This window comes from Guyanagaster necrorhizus (assembly GCF_019112545.1).
Source record: "Guyanagaster necrorhizus MCA 3950 unplaced genomic scaffold BT62scaffold_56, whole genome shotgun sequence".
In the NCBI taxonomy this organism is placed as follows: domain Eukaryota; kingdom Fungi; phylum Basidiomycota; class Agaricomycetes; order Agaricales; family Physalacriaceae; genus Guyanagaster; species Guyanagaster necrorhizus.
Window position 1 is genome coordinate 33,295 of NW_025064935.1, and position 15,172 is coordinate 48,466.

General features: G+C 48.8%; 8 protein-coding genes across 8 annotated transcripts; 6 read left to right on the forward strand and 2 right to left on the reverse strand.

Moving 5' to 3' along the window:
- The first annotated feature begins 25 nt into the window (after nt 1-25).
- BT62DRAFT_645055 (alpha/beta-hydrolase) lies at nt 26-1,761 on the forward strand. Its single transcript, XM_043181742.1, has 2 exons — nt 26-285; nt 334-1,761. The coding sequence occupies exons 1-2, from the start codon at nt 155-157 to the stop codon at nt 1,481-1,483; spliced, it is 1,281 nt and encodes a 426-aa protein (XP_043033499.1). The 5' UTR covers nt 26-154; the 3' UTR covers nt 1,484-1,761.
- On the forward strand, nt 1,534-2,685 carry BT62DRAFT_1013147 (alpha/beta-hydrolase; the record flags this gene model as incomplete). The annotated part of the gene is made up of 1 exon (XM_043178017.1): nt 1,534-2,685. The coding sequence occupies one exon, from the start codon at nt 1,534-1,536 to the stop codon at nt 2,683-2,685; it is 1,152 nt and encodes a 383-aa protein (XP_043033500.1).
- Nucleotides 2,568-3,775, reverse strand: BT62DRAFT_957431 (uncharacterized protein). Its single transcript, XM_043188411.1, has 5 exons — nt 3,570-3,775; nt 3,409-3,520; nt 3,150-3,353; nt 3,044-3,097; nt 2,568-2,982 (listed from the first exon to the last, which is right to left on the reverse strand). Exons 1-5 carry the CDS (start codon nt 3,761-3,763, stop codon nt 2,710-2,712), a joined length of 837 nt encoding a protein of 278 aa, XP_043033501.1. The 5' UTR covers nt 3,764-3,775; the 3' UTR covers nt 2,568-2,709.
- BT62DRAFT_1051680 (alcohol dehydrogenase IV) lies at nt 3,512-5,517 on the forward strand (the record flags this gene model as incomplete). Its single annotated transcript, XM_043178532.1, has 8 exons — nt 3,512-4,119; nt 4,171-4,443; nt 4,491-4,609; nt 4,683-4,720; nt 4,775-4,952; nt 5,002-5,074; nt 5,138-5,289; nt 5,355-5,517. Exons 1-8 carry the CDS (start codon nt 3,961-3,963, stop codon nt 5,515-5,517), a joined length of 1,155 nt encoding a protein of 384 aa, XP_043033502.1. The 5' UTR covers nt 3,512-3,960.
- A 66-nt stretch (nt 5,518-5,583) lies between these two features.
- BT62DRAFT_938433 (cation efflux protein) lies at nt 5,584-7,402 on the forward strand. Its single transcript, XM_043187542.1, has 4 exons — nt 5,584-6,146; nt 6,203-6,331; nt 6,382-6,888; nt 6,952-7,402. Exons 1-4 carry the CDS (start codon nt 5,942-5,944, stop codon nt 7,293-7,295), a joined length of 1,185 nt encoding a protein of 394 aa, XP_043033503.1. The 5' UTR covers nt 5,584-5,941; the 3' UTR covers nt 7,296-7,402.
- BT62DRAFT_938434 (phenylalanine ammonia-lyase) lies at nt 7,313-10,598 on the reverse strand. Its single transcript, XM_043187543.1, has 13 exons — nt 10,486-10,598; nt 10,144-10,424; nt 9,895-10,094; nt 9,683-9,833; nt 9,577-9,630; nt 9,436-9,524; nt 9,344-9,379; nt 8,979-9,283; nt 8,723-8,924; nt 8,339-8,666; nt 8,189-8,280; nt 7,623-8,134; nt 7,313-7,567 (listed from the first exon to the last, which is right to left on the reverse strand). The coding sequence occupies exons 2-13, from the start codon at nt 10,278-10,280 to the stop codon at nt 7,496-7,498; spliced, it is 2,178 nt and encodes a 725-aa protein (XP_043033504.1). The 5' UTR covers nt 10,281-10,424; nt 10,486-10,598; the 3' UTR covers nt 7,313-7,495.
- A 428-nt stretch (nt 10,599-11,026) lies between these two features.
- BT62DRAFT_938436 (uncharacterized protein) lies at nt 11,027-13,431 on the forward strand. The gene is made up of 8 exons (XM_043187544.1): nt 11,027-11,263; nt 11,332-11,414; nt 11,469-11,518; nt 11,569-11,663; nt 11,728-12,161; nt 12,215-12,406; nt 12,466-12,481; nt 12,530-13,431. The coding sequence occupies exons 1-8, from the start codon at nt 11,114-11,116 to the stop codon at nt 13,100-13,102; spliced, it is 1,593 nt and encodes a 530-aa protein (XP_043033505.1). The 5' UTR covers nt 11,027-11,113; the 3' UTR covers nt 13,103-13,431.
- On the forward strand, nt 13,273-15,126 carry BT62DRAFT_938437 (TFIIH basal transcription factor complex, subunit SSL1). The gene is made up of 7 exons (XM_043187545.1): nt 13,273-13,437; nt 13,487-13,602; nt 13,652-13,881; nt 13,935-14,040; nt 14,089-14,267; nt 14,315-14,654; nt 14,708-15,126. Exons 1-7 carry the CDS (start codon nt 13,282-13,284, stop codon nt 14,907-14,909), a joined length of 1,329 nt encoding a protein of 442 aa, XP_043033506.1. The 5' UTR covers nt 13,273-13,281; the 3' UTR covers nt 14,910-15,126.
- Nucleotides 15,127-15,172: the final 46 nt, after the last annotated feature.

Consider the following 15,172-nt stretch of genomic DNA (forward strand, 5'->3'; position numbering starts at 1 on the left):
GATCTGGCAATGCTTGTCATCGGGCCCTCATCCAAATAGTCAAATGACTGCATTTGGGACTTACACGTAGCCATCTATAATATTAATGCTACTAGTGCTACTGTCTGCGACATAAAAAATCAATGACTCGTTAGCCGTGACATTTTTATTCATCATGCCCAAGGTCCCACCGACGCCGCTGTACATTTATTCCCGCCAGCCAACGAAACAGATTTATCTCGCCTACCAATTGTTAACTACCGTTTTCTTTCGCTTACCCATCTGGTTTTTGCTTGCTGTGCCCAAGTTCGTCCGCTTCTCCGTACTGCTGGTTCTCTGTCTGATTTTTGTTAGATCCCTCCGCCCAAGGCCAACATGGCCATTGAAGCGCGTCCTATTTCTTCGACTTTTCCGCCATTTCATGTATATCACTTCGCAGTGCGTTTTCTGGGCTTACGCGTGCGAACGCTTGACATTGATTTGGCGTAGGACCGGTCCTATTTATACCACTCCAAATCACTTTGCCATCACCCCAGGTAGCGGAACAGAAGGCATATGGATTCCTCCAGCCGACAAATTCATGACCAAGAGTCTCAAGTCTATGGCAGAGGTCTCGAAGGTGTTGCCTACGCATATTCCTGGATACTGGGTCCACAGAAAGGGATCCAATATTCCATTCGGTTCTATTCCTGTTGCCGGTAAAAAAGTCATCTTGTCCTGCCATGGAGGAGGATACATCCGTTACTCCGGTCATCCCGACGATCCCACCGCCACTATTGCGAAAGGATTGCTGAAAAACTTTTCATCAGTACAGCGCCTTTTTTGTGTGGAGTACCGATTATCGAAGACCTCAGCCGGAGCTTTTCCAGCAGCTCTGCTGGATGCGCTGGCTGCTTATGTATATCTTGTAAATGATATCGGCTTCTTACCCGCAAACATCATTGTCGAGGGTGATTCCGCAGGAGGAAATTTGGCTTTGGCACTGACGAGATATCTTGTTGAGTCCCAGAACAATGCTGAGGGTGTACCAGTGCCTTCACCGCCATCTGCGCTTGTTTTATTCTCGCCATGGGCAGATATGGGCCTGTCTCACTTCACATTCGGATCCATCGCTGCAAAAAATTCAGCGACAGATTATATTAGTGGAATGGCAGAGGTGGACTATGCACGGAGAATGTTCTGTGGCCAAAATGGTAAAGACTCTGTATCAGTGAATCCATACATGTCACCGGCTTCCATCGATCCTCGAATGAAGATTGATTTCAAGGGATTCCCGAGGACGTTCATCGTCGCTGGGGGAGCAGAAGTGCTACTGGGTGTAATTCGGACGCTCAAGGAAAGGATGGCTAGGGATCTTGGGGATAATAAGGTAGGATACTACGAGGCTACCGAAGGTATACACGACTACGTTGCCTTTACAGAGTGGGAACCTGAGCGGACGGAAACATACAAGGCTATTGCAGAGTGGCTGGCAAACCCAGTTCAAGCACGGTTCTCTAAGTAGAAATACCTTACGGCAATTTGCTAGTACCTTGTTCCTTTTGTACCACCACAATGTCAGACAGCATATATGCGCGGCGTCCATGGAAGTTCTTCTATCTGCTATACCAATTAACTGTTACCCTCGCCGTTCGTCTGCCTATATGGATTTTTCTTTCTATGATACGACGCCCACGACAGTCATGGAGCGTCTCGCGGACCGTGCTTGTGCAGCTCCTTCGACAATTCGTCTATATCACTGAAAAAATAGGTCCTATCTTGCCGTGGGAGGAACCCAGCCATAGAGAGCTCGTGCCCAACTCAGGTGGCGTATGGGTTGAGCCATTACCGTCGTCGGAAATATCTGATGAACTGCTGATGCTTGCCTCCGCGTCGGGGGCAATACCGGTTCGCATACCGGGGTATTGGATACCGGCGAGCTCATCATTGTCGCCGGCGAAGAAAGGAGAGAAGGTGCTGTATTCGTTGCATGGTGGAGGGTACTATGAAGGTAGTGCGCACCCATCGAGCCCCATGGCTGCCATTCCGACCAGCATACTCAAAAGCTGCTCATCCATCACATGTACATTCGCCATCGAATATCGTCTTTCAACGCAGCACGAAAATGCATTCCCCACCGCACTGTTCGATGCGCTATCGGGATATCATTACCTGATCAACGTCCTCCATATATCTCCCAGCGACATTATTGTCGAGGGAGACTCAGCTGGGGGGAATCTCGCTCTTGCTCTCACACGCTATCTTGTCTCAAACAAGACGAATCTCCCCGTGCCATCTTCATTGCTCCTTCTCTCTCCTTGGTGCGATATTGGTTTATCCCATGACGTGCCGTCGTCGTCGAGCACTCTGAAGCTGCATGCAGACTATGATCCCGAACCCCATGGCATTGATGACGTTAAACGAGCCTTCTTGGGGCGCAATGGGTGGGGGGCAGCAGAGATTAATCCATACATATCGCCTGCGTCCCGTAATCCGGCACTCAGCATTCACTTCAAGGGATTCCCGCCGTCATTTATTGTCGCTGGAGGCGCTGAGAATCTTGCTCCTCAGATACGTCTGCTAAGAGACAGGATGCAAAGGGATTTGGGCTCGAAACTTAGGTATTTTGAAGCCGAGGGAGGGTCTCACGATTATATTCTATTTTCTTGGCAGGAGCCCGAGAGAAGTAACGCGCTTCAAGAGATAGCAGACTGGATTTCTGCATAAGTTTCATGGAACTGTATCCTCTCGTTAGCAATTACTATCCTTCTTCTTTCCCAGCAGCTCAAAGTACACCGCGTGAAGGTCCTTCCACTTTGGGCGAGCAACATCAAACCCCTCCACGAGTTTGCTATACGTATCACCTCCCATACGAGCGACCACTTGCAATTTGTCTGGGTCGACGCTAGCACCATCACTGTCCAGAACCGATTCCAGGGCATGGGCATGTCGTATCGATCCCAGCACGACAGTCACCGTCGCCTCCGTGGCCCCGGCAGGTGTGATGTCTTGATAGGAATGAAGCTAAAGAATAGAACACATCAGTATCTAAACCCGGTATACGGTTCAAGAAATTCAATCGCACCTCGCATTCCATTGAAAATGGGCTCTCTTTCACTCGTGCCGGCTTGACCTGCGTCTGTGGGTAGCTGATAAACTTTGAAGGTGGACCAACCAAAAACAAAGCCCACACTCGGCTGCATAGTCAAGCCACTGAGAACCCACTCATCAGGTTCAGAAGATTCTACAGAAGTGATGTTGGCTGCCTCGACGAAAGACTGGCTGATCATGTTGACAGTGAATTCTTTCGTAGCCAGGATATTCTCCCGTGTGTCTTTCTTTCGCTTTGACGACAAACTAAATGAGATGCTGAGCATCGGGGGATTGGAGGATATCTTGTACGTAAAGAGTAAACAGTCAAGTCGAACACTTTTGGATGAATATACGAACCATGGAAAAGTAGCTAAATGGTGCCAGATTAGGTACGCCATCCTGTGATAAGGACGATGTGAGAGCGATTGGACGAGGTACAATAGCGGAGGTTAGGAGTTTGTATACGTCCCTGCAAACAGTATGTATGATGTGGCACCGAGTAGTACGATGGCATTGACCTTGTTGGCGTCTCCTCTAGGTTCCACGACTTGCGTAGCCCATCAGTAACTTTTCTCCATGACGACTGCACCTCCAAGAGCCCTTGACCCGCTTTCCATGTTGGTGAAGGCGACGCGGAGCGGGTAAATGTTGTTCTGGTGTTCGCTGGCACTAGTAACGTTCGACCCACACGCTTTCCTCCGAGTCGCAACATGAAAGACCAAATGCAGGTTGCGGGATCTCTGCGTGGGATTCATTGGATATCCTCTTGCTGCAGTGACTAATCTCTGGCCGATCTCGGACATTTTGTCAGTGAGCATTCTCCACGTCAGGCTTCTAAGCCTACTACCGCCATGCCAGGGGAGGTTATAAAACTAGACGCAATGGGAATCGTATTCTCGCTTCTTACTCATGGCTCCAAGCTCTTTGCAAGGCTTCTATGGCTACACTGACACTCTGTCCGGTGTCTTCTACGGTCCAGGGTCTGTGTCTACCGCACTGCCGACTCTTCTTTCGACGCTCGGAGTGCGGAAAGCACTGGTAGTGACCACGAAGAGTCTTGTTAACAAGGTGAGTTTCTGTACCCAGCCTTGCTGATTATCTTTGACGCACTGTCCTCAGACGGATGTGGTTAGAAAAATTGAGACAATCCTCAAGGACAATGAGGCCTACGGTACTACCTTCTACGAGATTGGAGAGCATGCTCCAGTCGCAGGCATACGGCGCGGTGTCAAGGTTTTTCATGACTACGAGTGCGATGTTATTGTCTCTGTCGGAGGGGGGTCCCCAATCGACGCAGCAAAGGCTATCCTCCACTACAACCAGGAAGAAACTGGTGGTCCTTCATGCCTTCAGATAGCCATTCCAACAACTTTGAGTGCCGCAGAATACACAGTAAGTACCATCTAATCCGTACAGACAATCTTGCCGACATCATTTAGATTGGTGCGGGCTTTACAGATGATCAGGGTCATAAAGTTGGGGTAACATCCCCGAAGCTTGCACCCGCGGGAGTCATACTGGATGCAGAACTGACTTTGTCGACGCCAGAGCGTTTATGGTACATTCCGCAATTGTGGCCTTGAGCTTGAATTTTAAAACTTTACTTATCTAAATAATTATCTTCAACATAGGCTGTCGACAGGTATTCGTGCGCTTGACCACGCCGTTGGTAAGTGACGCTGGAAGGATGTTACGTAACAAATGTGCTCAACTATATTCTCAGAGAATTTGTATAGAAACGAAACACCTCATCCCCTTAAGGTGCTATGCTACGCTGCAATTGCGGACCTTTTCACAAATCTCCCGGCATCGAAAGCTAACCCGCAAGATGTTGTCGTTCGCCAAAAGCTGCAAATTGCATCCTGGATGAGTCTATGGCCATTGAAGCTGGAACGGTACAGGTTAGTTTGGAACCGGTCATGTGTCGGAAAAACCTGATTCCTGGTCCAGTCCATTGGGGTTGTCGCATGCTCTAGGCCACCGGTTGGGAGCGACGTACGGAATCCCGCATGGTATTACATCGGTGAGTGCGGCTGATTCAATTACTATGGTTTAGCCGTGGGCGACGCGGAATTGATGAAAAAAGTGCATCACACTGGCACCAGTGGTGGCGCTCAAGGCGGAAATAGAATCGAAAGAAAACAAAGAGGCACTTTCCGAGGCGTTGCTCTATCTGCATCGTCTTACGACAGGCGATCTGGATCAGGATGTGTTGCTGCTTTCACAACTCATACAAGAGTGAGTGCAATTGAGTATAATTTAGTTTTTTTTTTTTTTTTATTACAAATATTTCATGCACACAGGTTGGTGACCTCACTTGGACTGAAGTCAAGCCTGGAAGAATACAAAGTGCCGAAAGAGGACGTAGAAAAGATTGCAGAACTGGCACTCGGTGGCAAAGAGCAGGCAGTGCATGGCAAGGTAGTCGCTGTATTACAGGGTCTGTATCCGAGCGGGGAATTGTAAATTCGATTACAATGGATTGCAGTGGGTTACAAATATCGATGAGCCTATAGCACGACATGTTTTTGTAAGAAATTGGAGAAGCGGACGACAAGCGTGATCTACGATATTTACGACTGCGATACTCCACGTCGTTCAGCCATTCCAGCAACAGGGTCAACGAACTGGCAGTGGGGACCGCATCAAGCTAACTGTCCAGGTATACGGTAAAGTGATGCCAACAGTACCCAAGCGTTGGCCCACAGCCCACCGTCTCCTACTGCCCTTGTCGTCGTCGTCGTCATTCTGCTGCACTCGGCAACTGCGACTTTCGCTGCCATCAGCGCACCTGAGAAAGTTCAACGTGTCCAGTTCGCGCAGCTATAAAACGCTTCATTTTTCGGAAAAACTTCCTTTTCACTTTCATTCTTTCTCTGTCCTTGCTACCATGGCCCAACGTCGCCAGCACTCAACCAAGTTCGACGACAAGAAGCCCGCCTCTAGCTCCGACAGTGCCCACAGCTCGTCCGATGATGAGCACTCTCATTCTCATTCTCATTCTCACTCTCACTCTCACTCAATATTTGGTCACTCTCATTCACATCAAGACCACGGCGATGCGGAGAACATAATAGCTGCGCTCGAGGGCAAAGGCCCGTCTCTCGCCTCCTTTATCTTGTCCCCTTTACTGATTTTCCCATATCTACAGGCGACAGAGGGAGCCGAGTGACACTCATTGGACTAGGATCCAATATCGGCCTCACTATAGTCAAGGGCGTCGCCGGTTGGTACCTACACTCTGCTTCACTCTTGGCAGACGCAGGGCATTCTCTCAGCGGTGCGTCCCTTGCCTTCCATCGCGTTTTTGCTGCCTGATATCACGCTCAGATATGCTCGGAGACTTTGTCACGCTCGTGTGCTGGAGACTTTCACGAAGACCACCGTCAGAACGGTACCCTTATGGATTCGCAAAGTTCGAAACACTCGGCGCGTCTACAATGTCGCTCCTTCTGATTGGAGGCGCCCTTGGCATCGGTTTCCATTCATACCACCTTCTGATAACTGCTCTTGCCGAAACCGCGTCGACTATGCCCACTGGTCCTCTCCAGGAGGTGCTGAACAACGTAACGCTTGTAGTTCCAGTACCTGAAGTATTGATGCACCATGATCACGTCCATGCGGTGGATCCGAACGCTGCATGGTTCGCTGCACTCAGTATATGCGTCAAGGAATGGATGTACAGACTGACCAAAAAGGTGGCAGATGAAGAACACAGCCCAGTTCTTCTCGCTAATGCCTACCACCATCGGAGCGACGCCTACTCTAGTTTAGTAGCGTTGTTTGCCATTCTGGGGACCTGGTGGTTCCCCGCTCTCCCGTTAGATCCTATTGGAGGTGAGTACCGTTAAAGTAACCACACGACCGACCGGTACCCAAATGACCATTGCTTCTGTACAGGTCTCCTTGTATCCATTGTCATTCTTAGACAAGGTTTAAGCCTTCTTGCGGGTTCATGGTCGGACCTCACGGATGCCAGTGTTTCCGCAAAAACCAAACATTCTCTCAAGCATACCCTTGATCCACTCCTGGAGCCCTCGTCATCACCCGCCCTCTTGGCAGTGCGCCATCTCCGTGCTCGACATGCCGGTTCATTAGTCTACGTCGACCTCATTGCCGATGTACCCAGCTCCCTCAGTGTGCTTCAAACCACTTCCCTAGAAGAAAAGATATCACAGACCCTGATGCAGGCAAGGAAAGAGGTAGCAGAAGTAAGAGTCAAGTTCCACCCCGTCAATACTTAGATCCTCCTTGATCTCGAGATGCACCTTGTCTATCTTTATTTTCATGGTATATGTATATTACACATTCGAGCCGATATTCTGCGGCGCAATGACGAGTTATTCACAACGGTTACAGGCGTGATGGGGTATCTAATCTGAGGAAATGTTCTGACGTGAAAGTGTGAAGTTCTATCTAGTGTGTGTTGTTATTGATATGCCGTTTATAACTTTGAGCGAGGCAAAACGTCGAATAAATCCGCGACGGTGTCTTGTAATTTTCCATCTCGAATAGCCTAAAGTTAACAGATTAGATCAGCAATTAATTGAAAAAATTCAACGTGGACAAACCTCAAAAATGGTCGTAATATTCTGACCAATGGTAACGTCGTCGACACCTAAACCGTTGGAGAAATGGCTAAAGTTCTCTGCCCCATGCATCCTGACACCGAGGGTGATACGAATGTACTCGTACACCGCTCGCGTCTTACCCAGGTAGGGACTAGCAGGTGCCGATCCCCGCCTGCCTGAAAGGTAGCTAGAGCGAAGCTCACCCATAAGCTTCGTAGCCTTGGAGGACACGTTCGTGCGGAACTGTGAGATGGTCGAGAGGGCATCATTCGTACGTGGAACAGCCTCGATCAGTGCAGGGATACAAGCCGTCGCAACTTCTTTCATTTGATCAACTGCGTCCATGGTGCTCGTCTTGTCCAAGGTGTTTTGAACCGTTTCCGACATGGAAGAAATGGAGATTTTGATTTCTTGAGAAGAAAGTTGAGACGTTAGGATTGCTGCGAGTTCTTCTGAGAGAATCGCTTGAAGCCCCGTATTCAACTCTCTTCGTAAAGCTCGCAGGTCGACGGCTAAGATAAGATAAGTCAATATACAATCCCGAGCGCGTGATATATCTAACTTACCTTGACACAACAGGTAGAGGTAGGAAGACATGAGCATGGTCAAAACCTCCAGAGCACTGACGGTCACACGAGCCGAAATCAACGCCAACGAACTGAACGTAAACAATCATTCAAATCTTTGTGATGTGGCGCGGAAACCGAGGGGCTTACTTGACAGCCTGGTTATGCATCTCCGCCGACTGAATATGGGTCGTAACCGGATTAGCCAGGTATCCCAGTTCCGCAACATACGCAGCGGTTGCGATATCAATGCCTTTTCCATGGTAATTCAAAGATGGATCTGAAGCAGCCAGAGACGGAGGCAAGCCGTGGTTCATGGCCGGATTTACGAGTTCGGCGCTTTGAGCGAAGAGTAGTTTCCCAATGTGATGAAGTGCCAGCCTTGTCTTTTCCATTGCGTTAGAGACCGCCATGGCTTGGAAGTTGCCGCCATGGTGAACTTGACCGGTTTCCCCATCTATGAGAGGATTGTCGGTGGCTTGGAAAACTCGTTAGTTGACCGACATCGCGTCGCAGAAGATAAAGATAACTTACTTGAATTGCATTCCTGAATCACCGTAGACAAGGCAGACAGAATGTCCTCAATTTGGGGTCCGAGGAACTGAGGTGCAGTCCTGAGAGGATACCGGTCTTGGCGCAGCGAGTATTTGTCCTGGCTGATGGATACCTCCTCTTTATGGGTTGAGGCCAATTTCGATCCTTGCAGGAGGTTCCATATGTGACTTGCTGATTCGACCTGAAAAGACGCGTCAAAAGGAGTCATAATACGCGTCAGACAAGACTGACTTACTTGACCAGGGTGTGGCCGGGCAGTAGCGTGAATAAAAGGAGCGTAATTTCCGAGGGTTCCACTGAGGGCCTCGGTACCGAGCGCAGTGCATATTTGGGCTAAGAGTGCCAAATGAGTGGCATCATTGAGGGCCAGAGAAGCAACTGAAGCAGAAAACGCAGTTCCGTTCAAGATTCCCAACCCTTCTTTGGAGACGAGGCTGATTGGCTTGATACCGTGCAAGGCGAGCGCATCCTTCGAACTGATCATCTTACGTGCGCCAAACTTCCTGGGGCCGTCAAAAACGCGAATAGAGGGGTTCGCAACTGTGATTGATCAACATGTCAGCCATATCTTGATCACAGTGTTATCGCACGGGTCCTTACTTAGCGTTCCGGCGATATAGGATAGCGAGGACAAATCTGCCAGTGTGTCAGAGGGTGAGTCGAATTTAGATATCAAGACTAGAATAGCATACCGCCGGATGCCGAAATGCTAGAGCGAAGAGGTACTACGGGAGTGATGTTTGCACGAAGAAGCTCGTTGATCTTTTCAAGTAGTTCCCATCTATATCTCGTGAGATGGAGATCAACAACTACAGACGACGAGGACAAAGTACCGGACACCTGAATGACCGCGAATCAGCGAGTTCATTCTCACTAGCATCGCGCCACTATGTCGAAAATCAGTGTTGCGTTTCGTGTCACTTGTGTCAAAAGACTTACCGGACCCAGGACTCGGGCATGCTGGTGGAAGCCATAGGGCTGAGTAATGGGAGAACGTCAAGCGTCCTATCCGAGCTCGGTAATATCCCGACATGCTGGTGTTGTAGCAACGCCTGTCCCAAATGCAAAGGTTTGTCGGTCCGAGTGTCAGCTGCAAAGGACATTAGTATTAGTATTAGCAGCCGCCTGTGAATTAAATTAAAATGACAAACCGCTTCCACCAAATCCAGTAGAGACCCCATATATGCTCGTTCCGTTGTCAACCTTGTCGGCTATGACAGCACGACTCTTCATGACAGAAGCTTTAACTTGAGGTGAGACGTCTAGGTCTACAGTGGCGTTGTATCTTGCAGCGGCTGTGACAGCAGCGATGGACAAAGTGTGGCCATCTACTTTGACCGCGCGACCATTCCTGAAAGCAATGTTTGTTGAGAAATCGCCTCTACAGAAATGCGACTTGCCTGTAGCTCTTGAGCTCCTTGTGGGAGTCCAAGAACTTGGTGAGCAGGCTGGAGGTGCTGTGGGCTCCTGAGACCCCACCAAGGCTGTTACCATGCTTTGTTTCGGAGTTGATGTCGTCGAAAACTGGAGCAGACATTGATGTAGATGGTGGTAATCTCCAAGTACTAGATAGATGGCTGGAAACGTTTTTATATACACTAAGGTTTTTATACCCTAAGACCGGAAAAGATCCGGGCAAGATCGAGGATCTGTTCGGAGAGATGATTTCATGAAAACCCTGCTGATGATTTGAAAGCATGTCAGACAGCCACAAATGTGCACAGATAACATAAAAGACAGACAAGAGGTAACATAATGGGCACAAAGGGAGGAAAGCCTTGGGGCAGAAATCCACGCTGAACGATTCATTCTCAAGCTAAATTCGCAGAGAATTTGTGATGGTATGAAGCCGTAGTTTCTGTTAGGAATTTCTCGCGAGACCAGAATACTTGACTCACCCACGTTATTGGTTCAAGATCCTGCCGGTCATGACTTTTGGGGTTTCAAAAGGGTGTCCGGCGCAAAGCAAATGGTTGAAATTTCAGGAGAAATGAGATCTGGGGGTTACATCCTACGAACAAGATCCGATAGCAGGCGACAGATGTGCTGCAATCCAAGCAAGTAGAAAATGGTCAAGGCAAATACATATGTGTGTCATGACGTAACAACACGTGAATACAATCATCGGTGAGCAAGGCAAGACACTCCCAGAAATCCCGGTCAGATGATCATGCGCGCCAAGAACGCGCTCTCATTCCGACTTAATAATATCTTCAGCCATACTGATGTACGTCAGCACGCTCATGTCACAGCGGCCGTTGTCTAATACGGACAAACACGCCATTCCCTTCTTCCCTAACCACGTCCATCCCTACCTTTCCCTCCCTTCCTTCTCCTCATACCACCAGACAATCCTCTTTTTCTTATTGCATGGACGAAGATTCCCCACCCATCCCTGTATCTGACCCAGTTCCCGCTCATCATGCCAGCCCAGTGGTAGCATTCATCATCGGTCTCGCGATTGTCCTGCTGGCTTCCGTCCTGAACGCGGCCGGGTTGAATCTGACAAAGTTGGACCACGTTAGTATTCAATGTGTACCCATCTCGGGCTATTGCATCGCTCTCCTAACCTTCCTTCTCTTTGTCAGGTCCGAACGCAGGCGATACCCAAAGCATCACGAAGACAAGATTGGTTGAGACCGCTATGGCTTCTTGGCATGTTCCTATACATGTACGTGCATTGCTATTGCTACCAAGCTGATGTCTTATCTGTCGGCCCCCAAAGATTGTCGCAATTAATTGGCAGCACTCTTGCCTTGGAATACATGCGAGCTGGTAACTTCATCCTTCTCGCCACTTGTATTCCATCTTCATGCATTGTCCAGAATACGTCGCTCCGCTTGGTTCCACTTCCCTTGTCTTCAATTTTCTCTTCGCTCGGTTTCTCGTCGGTACTCCAGTCACGAGCACAGATATCTACGTCAGTCTTTCGTCTTTCGTCTTTCGTCTTCCCTACTTCTCGCTTGTCTTACGGTAATATTCAGGGCACCATCGTCGTTGTCATCGGTGTCATTGGTATCGTTGCATTTGGATCCATCAATAGTGGTCTTGCGACCGAGACCGACGTCGAACATCTCACTCAGTTATGGAGACGAGGAGGATGGCTCGGTTTCTTCTTCCTAATGTCCTTTGCTCTGATTTTCCTTCTTTATTTTACATCAAAACTGGACGACTTATTAGGCACCAGAGGAGACATCGTCGGTGACAGTAACAATACTATCACCCATGGAGGCCAAGGCTCAGGTTTTGTGTCTGCTGCTAGAAGCGTCTGGGCATTTTTGCAGCGGCGTGTCACAGATTGGCTTGAGCTATGGACCGCTCCAAAAGACGACAAGACAATTGCTTGGACTCTTGGTATTGGTTGGGCATGCTGCGGTGGTGGATTGGCGGGAGGAACTTTGGTATTTGCTAAAGCAACGTAATTCTATCGCTTTTCAACTCAAATCACACTTCTGATCGCTTCAATCTTAGAGTGAAACTTCTCTCCGGGTCTTTGTCACACCAGAACCCGGGCAATCAATTCGGCCACGTCGCGCCCATCTTCACCATTGTCCTGCTAGTGATCACTGCCGTCCTTCAGATTGTCTGCTTGAACCGCGGACTGAAGGTTTATGATTCGACTTTGGTCGTTCCTGTGTTCTATGGTGTATACACTGCTACAGGGTTCGTATACATCTACTTGACTCATACACGCCTCTTTGTTTACCTTTCTTGCGCTTCAGGTTCCTTGATTCCTTGGTGAGCACGATCCACCTTTCGTCACCCTCCTCATTTATCTCTGTTTAGATATTCAACAACGAGGTCGACTCATATCAGTCATGGACCTTGTTCCTCATCGTCGTCTCTATCCTCATCCTCATCTCGGGCGTAGTGCTCCTGACACATAAAAAGCCCGAGCCCGGTTCCAAGGCCTCGGTGCCCCCATCCGCACCTGTCACTTCGTCCAGTCCGCGCGGCAGAAAATGGAAGAGAGCCAACGCGAGCAAGGCCGATCTTGCCGGGGACGCCGACGACCATCTTCAGAACGACGATGAAGAGCAGGTTTTATGGACGGTAGGAGATGTCAGTGATGCCGAAGAAATGGAAGATGAGGACATCGACCATCATCAGCACCCCTTGAATCTCCAGCGTAATACGAGCGACGCGCCACGAATAGTGAAGGCGGATATCCCTGGGGAAGAGGGGGTGAGATTGATGAAAGACTCAGAAGATACTGATAGAGACTCCGATGAGGAGGGTGATGCCGACACTCAACGACATCTCGTTGATACTCCTCCTCAAAATTCGCATAACGAAGACCCGTTCAAGGACGAGTCCGAAGAGTTTGGGGCATGGACGTCTGTAGGCAATACGCGATAGTTTCTTTTTACCAGTGGTCAACACAACGATTATAGTTTTTAGATTCAATACTGTACTATATCACTTTCCTCATATCTACTCGATTCCTTCGCAATATTCGCTTAATGTTCTATGTACAGCCTAGTCACTGTCTAAGCCCCAACGTACCAAAATGGAAAGCCTTTCTGCATGCTACCACCATGGCTCCCCGCGACAATGATTTTATGGATGCAGGCTCAGACTCTGATATATCTTTAAGCGATGGTGCCTACACCGTTTCCAAAGGGAAGGGGAAAGGAAAAGCAACGGACAAACGAAAACGAGATGACAAAGGAAAAGGGAAAGCAAAGGATGTCGTGCGTCGTCCTTTTTCGTGTTTGAAAATTGACTTGAACATGAAGACAGCAAGCATACACCTGGGAAGCATCTTATACGCGCTCATGGGATACTGTCCGAGAAGATGAAGCCGGGAGCCTGCAAAGTGCCGTCGAAGATTGGATGACGAGGGGTCGACGGAGGAGGTACCAGCCATTGGGTGACAGATAGTACTCGGTCTAACACTGCTCTAAGACTACAGGCGCCTGCTGCAGCAATACGACGGTCTATTATCCGACATCTTGTTCTCTTACTGGACCTCTCTACCTCTATGCTCGACAGGGACATGCGACCAACGCGGTTTACCTTGACCCTTCAGTATGCTCGGGAATTCATCTTGGAGTGGTTTGACCAGAATCCGTTGGGGCAGATAGGTATCGTGGGTATGCGTTCAGGCATAGGAGAACGGATATGTGAAATGTCTGGTAATTTCTCTCGGCTTTAGGCTGGTGAAAGTGAGATGATTCCCTTCCTCAAGGAAATCCCCAGGAAGTTCTCAAGACTATATCGGATAGACATAAACTCTTACCGGCGGGAGAACCAAGCTTGCAAAATGCAATTGAAATGGCACGGAATAGCATGAAGTACGTGTGATATTTTCTACGTGCATTTTTTGTACTGAATCCTGCTAGCCATCTACCTACGCATTCCTCGCGCGAAATCCTCATCATATTTGGTTCTTTGACTACCTGTGATCCTGGAAACATCCATGACACGTTAGACTCCTGCGTAAGATACAAAATAAGAATTTCTGTCGTTGCACTCGCTGCAGAGATGAAGATATGCAGAGACCTTTGTGACAAAACAGGCGGTAAGAGGGTTGACTTCATGATGACCTTCCTCATTTATTTTCGATAGGTCAGTTTGGTGTTGCGATGAACGAGGGACACTTCAAAGACCTTTTATTCGAACTTGTGCCTCCTCCAGCACAACAAGCTTCTACTCATGCAGGCTCGACTAATCCCGCTGGGGATTTGATGATGATGGGATTCCCGACACGTCTCCCGGATGCGTCACCACCAAGCCTGTGTGTATGCCACTCAGATCTCAAGAGCGAAGGTTACATCTGTCCTCGGTGTCTGGCCAAAGTCTGCGACGTGCCGACTGACTGCGATATTTGTGGATTGATGATTGTGAGTTCTCCGCATCTAGCTCGGAGTTATCACCACCTGTTCCCTGTGAAGCCGTTTGATGCTGTGTGAGTGTCTCTACTGCGCGTTGCACCCAAAATCTGATATATGAACTCTATAGAAAATCATTGCAAGAAGGAGGTCCATCACCGACATGCCACGCATGTGCACGAGCTTTTCCGACGACAGCACTCTCTTCTACTGCAGAAGGCGTGAGCGCGGTAGGTAGGTATCGATGTCCGGAATGTCGAAACGAGTTTTGCTCTGAGTGCGATGTTTTTCTGCACGACGTCGTACATTGTTGCCCTGGATGTGGAAAATGACATTTTCAAATTTTGGGGGTGGCCCTGGGTCGCGCGTTACCTGTGTAACATTTTTAGGTCATTTCCCATGTCCAATTTTTGGGCGTTTTGGTGGCAGCCGATATCTTTAAGTTTTCTTCTCAAGCAATGAACACGTTGGCGCTTTTTCGAAGAACTTCGAATGTTGAAGGTTTGTTGATAACATAAAAATGTGGCGCAGAGTCTGGGCAGACAGTGGGTCATAAAGCTGAAGTCTCGCTTATCCAAGATACAGCGAAAGTGTC